The sequence below is a fragment of the Triticum urartu genome, unplaced genomic scaffold, assembly GCF_003073215.2.
Source record: "Triticum urartu cultivar G1812 unplaced genomic scaffold, Tu2.1 TuUngrouped_contig_5313, whole genome shotgun sequence".
Taxonomy (NCBI): domain Eukaryota; kingdom Viridiplantae; phylum Streptophyta; class Magnoliopsida; order Poales; family Poaceae; genus Triticum; species Triticum urartu.
In genome coordinates this window covers 5,325-12,455 of record NW_024115980.1, presented here as the reverse complement: position 1 = coordinate 12,455, position 7,131 = coordinate 5,325, and the positions used below count along the sequence as shown (strand labels likewise).

General features: G+C 42.1%; 1 protein-coding gene across 1 annotated transcript; it reads left to right on the top strand.

The window, feature by feature from the left end:
* Nucleotides 1–610: 610 nt before the first annotated feature.
* On the top strand, nt 611–4,344 carry LOC125529062 (actin-related protein 3; the record flags this gene model as incomplete). Its single annotated transcript, XM_048693468.1, is given in 6 exon segments — nt 611–703; nt 1,112–1,231; nt 1,729–1,839; nt 1,906–2,031; nt 2,138–2,236; nt 3,762–4,344. Coding segments are annotated over 6 exon segments (630 nt in total), but the record flags the coding sequence as incomplete, so codon positions are not given.
* Between the last annotated feature and the right edge of the window lie 2,787 nt (nt 4,345–7,131).

The window sequence follows — 7,131 nt, the reverse complement described above, 5'->3', positions numbered from 1 at the left end:
CAGCAGGAAGTGATAAAATAGTTCTGAATAATGTTCTCAGTCATGCGCATTGAAACAAGGGTTAATTTGATAAATGCCACTCGAATCCTGGCAATTCCGAGAAACGCCACTGCAATTTCCAAACTTTGAAAAATGCCATTTCCAGTGGCATTTTTCAAAGTCTGCATGGCGTTTTTCAAAGTTTGCAAAATTTGCAGTGGCATTTTTCAAAGTTTGCAGTGGCATTTTTCAAAGTTTGGAAATTGTGTTTCTCTAAATCGCCAGAATTCGAGTGGCATTTTATCCAAGACAGACTGAAACTCATCTTTATCCTCATCTTGTGACTAAGGAAACCAGATCACCTATAGGAAGGACATACATAATTTTTATTTAGCTTCAAATAGTCATATAGAGTACTCCCTCCGTTCCTAAATATAAGTCTTTTTAGAGATTTCAATATGGACTACAGACGGAGCAAAATGAGTGAATCTACACTCTAAACTATGTCTATATACATTCATATGTAGTCCATATTAAATTCTCTTAAAAGACTTGTATTTAGGAACGGAGGGAGTAACATACTGAATGACCACACTGTACTGAGTTATCGAATTTCCAATCTTGAATGCAGGAAAGAGGTGAACACATTCCACCCGAAGAATCTTTTGATGTAGCAAGGAGGGCGAAGGAAATGTACTGCTATACATGTTCGGACATTGTGAAGGTATTAAGTACATTAGGCGTTTATTATGCTGCTTGTAGCTGTTGAACATCGATAGACTATCTGTTATTCCATTTTCCAGAAAATTTTAGGTCTTTGTAGAAAAAAAGTTTCCTCTTTTGTTCTCAGCTGAAGGTTTTTGTAAGCAACACAGTTAGCAACCTGTGCTAGTACAGCAGATAGCACTCAAGCTTATGTATTGGCATATTAATACCTTGCTGGCGCAGACTTAACTGTGTACACTCCTGCTCTTAAGATGTTTTGTTGAATATTTTTCCTCTTTAACATTTTCTGCCACTGTTGATTCTTAAATTGTTATTATCTTTTTTCTAGTCTGCTCTAAATCATTTTTTGGGCAAGAAGCAATCCAAAAAGAACAATAATCATATTACATCTTCGTGTTTGTTTCAGGAATTTAATAAGCATGACAGGGAGCCCTCAAAGTACATAAAACGCCTGACTGGCATCAAACCAAAAACGGGTGCTCCGTACACCTGTGACATTGGATACGAGCGCTTCCTGGGCCCTGAGGTTAGTACACTGATGTGTTCTGTAGTTACTTCTGTGGTGTCATGTCTTATTTAGGCTTGTCTTTTACCATATCTATAAAACTGGCGTCACTTGGACGCCTCATCAGCAAAAACCACTTTGAAGTAAATGAGCCTGTTTCATAAGTTCAGGGTTTGTTTTGAATCGCTTGAAAGTTTTAGCACCATTAGTGAACATGAGGCAAAGTTCAGGGTATTTTACACTTATAACAATAGTAAAATGGTAAACTTGACATCATGGATAGAAAAATGCAGTTTTATTTGATTTGAAGTCCTTTCTAGTTTCAATGTAACTGTTGCAGACAATATATTTGGGAGCATTTTGAAACTTATTTGTGACATGTTTCAATTTCAATGCTTGTTTTAGATCAATTTTAATATCTGTAGATTCAGGAGGATCTTGAAACTTCTTTGTGATTTGTTTCAATTTCAAAGCTCGTTTTAGTTCAATCTTCTCAGAGCGCTGCATAATATCTGTAGATATTCTTCCACCCTGAGATTTACAACAATGACTTCACCACTCCTTTGCAAGATGTTATAGACAAGTGCATCCAATCATCCCCAATTGACACAAGGAGGGCACTTTATAAGGTTTGTACATCAAAACCTTGTTTTCTCTGACATTACAGTATTTTGAGTGTGCTTTCAATGTCACAGAATATTGTCTTGTCTGGGGGTTCAACTATGTTTAAGGATTTCCACAGAAGATTACAGCGGGACCTGAAAAAGATTGTGGATGTACGGGTCCGTGCATCTAATGCTCGACTTGGTGGAGATGCGAAGGTATAAACTTTCCTTGTTTGCTCTTTTTTCTCTTTCTGGCAGCAGAAAGCAATGGCTTTCTTGTAGGTTTGGAACTTGAAAATTCAGCTAAATTTGTTGGTTTCAGGCTCAACCCGTGGAAGTAAACGTGGTTAGCCATCCAATTCAAAGATATGCGGTTTGGTTTGGCGGATCGGTGCTTGCTTCTACAGCAGAATTCTATGAGGTATTCAAACTTTGTCTCCGTACAGCAGTAAGAAAACTCATATCACCTGAAATTTGTTAGTGTGGTTCGAGTTTTGCTTCAGTCCCTGTAAAAAAAAAGATCACTTCAAAATCGTGCTGAAGTGATTATGCGATTAGATACAACAACAACAACAACAACAACAACAACAACAACAACAACAACAACAACAACAACAACAACAACAACAACAACAACAACAACAACAACAACAACAACAACAAAGCCTTTAGTCCCAAACAAGTTGGGTAGGCTAGAGCTGAAAGCCATAAGATCGCGCAACCAACTCATGGTTCTGGTACATGAATAGCTAGCTTCCACGCACCCCTGTCCATGGCTAGTTCTTTGGTGATACTCCAAACCTCCAGTCCTTCAGATCTCTCTTTACGGACTCCTCCCATGTCAAGTTCGGTCTACCCCAACCTCCCTCTCGACATTTTTAGCACGCCTTAGCCGTCCGCTATGCACTGGAGCCTCCTGTGCTGAATATGCCCCAACCATCTCAGACGATGTTGGACAAGCTTCTCTTCAATCGTTGATAGAAAATCAAGTCAATTGCATTGGGAGCTAGGTCCATAGTAGAAACTCCAGTATCCAACAGCAAACACCTGTGACCTGTCTCCATCTATGTCCTCCGAAAATACTTCCTCCATCAGTTTCGTAGGATAGCATTGTTTGAGGAAGTGACAACTCCTGGAGGCACTGTGAAACTGATCCATGATATTGTGCCATCCCCCATCTGTAACGGAATTAAGGCAAATCTGTGCAAATCAAACACATACATGAACTCCCCAGTAAATCCAAACCAAATCTGCAACCTGTAGCAGCCCCAAATCGTGCCTAGACACATGAATTACGTATCGTTCTGCGTGCACCCACTGATGTCTACTCGATGTGGCCAGCATGTATGCACTGGCAGCAAGAGAACCACTGGCAATTGGCATTTGAGAGGGCTGGCCACAATTAAATAGGTTATACTACCCTTGCAGTTAAAAAGGGGTAAATTTTAATCTCGACCAACGATCTGAGCTATGCATCAAAAGTTGTAACTTGTCTAAGGGTTATAGGTTGGAGCAAGTAGTTTTGAAAATGGACTCCAAAGCCTAAGGCCCTGTTTGGTTCAGCTTTCATCAACGGATTCCGCTGCCGCGCAGCAGAATCTGAACCAAAGGGCGAACCCAGCAGAATCTGATTCCAGAAATCCGCTGCCAAAATCTGAATCGAAAGCCGAAGCAGCCCAGGACGTGCTTTCCAAAATCTGATTCCGCTGCGGGCCAAAATCTAAAAAAGCTGTATCAGCTGGTTTGCCAAATGACCTACATCTTTTTCACATCAGATTTTCCACAGCTGTTTTTCCACAGCAGATTTTTCACAGCTGCTTTTAGAAATCCACAGTCGAACCAAACAGGGCCTAAGTATTATAGCGAAGCATCTTTACTATGATTTGTTTTAACTTGCATTTTCAGTATCTGATCTAAGCCAACTGTCATATTTCTATCTCCAACAGGCTTGCCACACAAAAGCAGAGTATGAAGAGTACGGTGCAAGCATCTGCCGATCAAATCCTGTTTTCAAAGGGATGTATTGAAATTTTCGTATGAAGACTAGGAGGCATCACAGATAGCATCTCCATGCAATCAGCCTGAGCCTAGCTAGCAGTAGCAGGCTGGCAGCATGGTAAATGGTAAAACTGACACCGGAGGCAAGCTCTCTGTAGCGTTTGTTTGTACACAACCAGCATGCACATAGAGATAAACGAAACATTTCGTTAATACATCTTCTGTATACTACTAGTACATCTGTAGAATGGGGCCGGTAGTGCAGCAAACAGGAGAACTTGTGACCGGATGGCGCGCTGGCGGCACCTGAGCGGCACATGCTTAGCTGTTGTATATCTGTAGTACTGTACTGCTCAGTGTGGCCGTAAACGGAACAGTTTTGTTTGTGGGTGAGCTGGTATGGCTCCTCGTATTTTCCCGTGAAGTCGTTGCCACCGATTTTCTGGATAGTGGAAGATTTCAGTTGACATCGTAATCATGCTGCATTTATTATTATCTACTCTATCTATAAAAGAAAGATGGTAATCATGATGATTCTCCCTCACAACAACATAGCCAGTCTGCGTACACCCGTGGATCGATCTTAATTAGCTGCGTGCCGTCACCAAGATGGGCATCTTCACCGTTTAGTTAGATAGAACTCAGATGGGCATCTTCACCGTTTAGTTAGATAGAGTCGCTGAGTGCGGATGCAAATCAGTTAACGCGGACCCGTAAATTTGCTGCGGTCCGTGAACAAGGGATCATTCCGTGGAAACTTTGCTCCAACATCCGTGAAATCACTAATTAAGGAGTACTCGTTGCAAAGACTTCACTTTCCTAGGTCGCGACAAGCACATGCAGCGCGTCACTTGTCGCAACCTGTGAGTTTTCCCCTTTTTCGTAGATCCATTTATTCAAAACGTTTTATCTCTTAAACCGTGCGTCCAAATCTCGAACCATTTTCACCATTGAATTTCTCGCGTCGAGATCTTCAAAACTAGATCCCATGTTGATAGGTTTTGACGAACTTTTTTTTTCATGAAAAAAACGGACGAAAAAACCGAACCGGAAGCATGGTTTTTCCCTTTTCAAAAGAGGCACTCGCAAAATCACAATCGTGCCTCTCGTGAAAGCAAAACCGTGACTCTCGTGTAAGGAAAAAAAACAAAAAACGTGTTTTTTTTCGTTTCCGAGAGGCACGACCATGACTCTCATGAAAGAACAACCGTGCCTCTCGCGAAAGCAAAACCGTGACTCGCGAAAGAAAAAAAAACAGAAAACGTGTACTTTTTCCCTTTCCGAGAGGCACGGCCGTGACTTTCGCGTAAGCACAACCGTGCCTCTCGCGGAAGCAAAACCGTGACTCTCACGAACGAAAAAAATAGAAAACGCGTTTTGTTTTTCCCTTTTCGAGAGGCACGGCCGTAACTCTCGCGAAAGCACAACCGTGCCTCTCGCGAAAGCAAAACCGTGACTCTCGCGAAAGAAAAAAAAACAGAAAACGTGTTTTTTTGTTTCCAAGAGGCACGGCCGTGACTCTCGCTAAAGCACAACCATGCCTCTCGCGGAAGAAAACCCGTGACTTTCATGAAAGGAAAAAAAAAAGAAAACGCGTTTTTTCGTGAAAAAATAATATTTTTTCAAATTTTTTTTGATCGAAAAGCTAAGAAAGACCGGGGGAAAACCAAAACGTCGAAAAACCTCCGGAAAAAAATCGTTTAAAAAGCCGAAAACGCGTGCTGAACAATAAAAAAAATCCAAAGGGAGCGTCCAGAGCGCGATACGTGGCGAATGGCTGAGAGCGCGCCAAGTGGCGCTGATCGTTGCAAGGCTCCCGAAGGAGCGCTCGTTAACTAGTTGCTCCCCAACATCCATCCGTGAATAGGAGGTCAGTCTGGATGTGGGACCGGCCATACAAACGCTATCATGTCAGTAGTATATGTCCCTAAGTAAATGCAATTTAAAATCATGGTACTCCCGCTGTTACTTTTGTAAGTAGTTTTAGATAGCTGAAATTGAACTGTTTTAGGTATTGTCTTAAATATTTAAAACATTTTATAAAAATGAACGGAGGGAGTATATGTCTGTCAGTAAAGGCAATTTAAAATTTAAATAAAAATTTGATCCATAGATCGCCGGAACACAAGCCTGATCATAATCAACAAGATGCAAGTATGCTTAAGTTTTTACGTGCTTGATCACAAAAAAATTCAGTCCGACCAAAAATTGAGATTTTCTGCCTTGCCGGACCGGCAATCCGAACCTCTTCCATGCTCAAGGTGCCATCGCCGCCGCGTATGCAGCCTTCTCCTCCGCCTCCTTCTCCGCCGTCTCATGCTCCCCGCCCCTCTTCTCCAACTCATCTTTCTGCCTTCAAGGACAACATGTCGGCGTCCTCCGCATCGGCTGCGATCTTCACCTTCTTTTCTTCGTGTATTGTCTTCTTCTCCTCAAGCATGGCCTTCTTCTCTTCGATCAAGGCCCTCTTCTCTTCGAGCGCTAGCTTCTTCTCGGTCATCTCCATCAACAGTTTGAACCTCTCCACCCTTTTTTCATCCTTAATGTCCAAGCACTTGATGTATGCCTCCTTCTCCTTGGACAAGATGTCATCGAACCTCTCCGTCATCTTGACCGCCACACCTTCTCGCTTCGCCCTCTCCTCCTCCCACTTATTTTCCCGAAACCCTCTTCTAACCTTCTTGGGTGGTTCTTTTGTTGGGTCAGTTGGGTCACCAGTTTCTTCCCCGGTGACTTGGGTGGCGGTCCTGGCTATGAATAGGTTCCACTTCGGTTGCCCATTCAACTTCAACCAGCAATGCATGATAGTGAAGTTTTTCTTCTCCAACTTCTTGAAGAAGGCTACAAAATAAAACATTGTCAACAAAATCATGCATATCCGGCTAGTGATCAACAAAACCATGAATATCCGGCTAGTGATGAACCAAACTATGCATATCCGGCCAATGGTCAACAAAACTATGCATATTCATCCGATGATCAACAAAACCATGCATATCCGGCCAATGATCAACAAAACTATGCATATCCGGCTACAAAACTATGCATTTTCGGCCAGTGATCAACAAAACTATGCATACCCGGCTACAAAATTGTGCATATCCGCCTACAAAACTATGCATTTCAGGCCAATGATCAACAAAACTGTGCATATCTGGCTACAAAACTGTGCATATTCGACAAATGATCAGCAAAACTATGCATATCCGGCCAATGATCAAGAAAACTATGCATATCCAGCCAACGATCAACAAAACTATGCATATCTGGCTACAAAACTATGCATGTCTGGTCAAATGAACTTACTTGCTCGGTAAT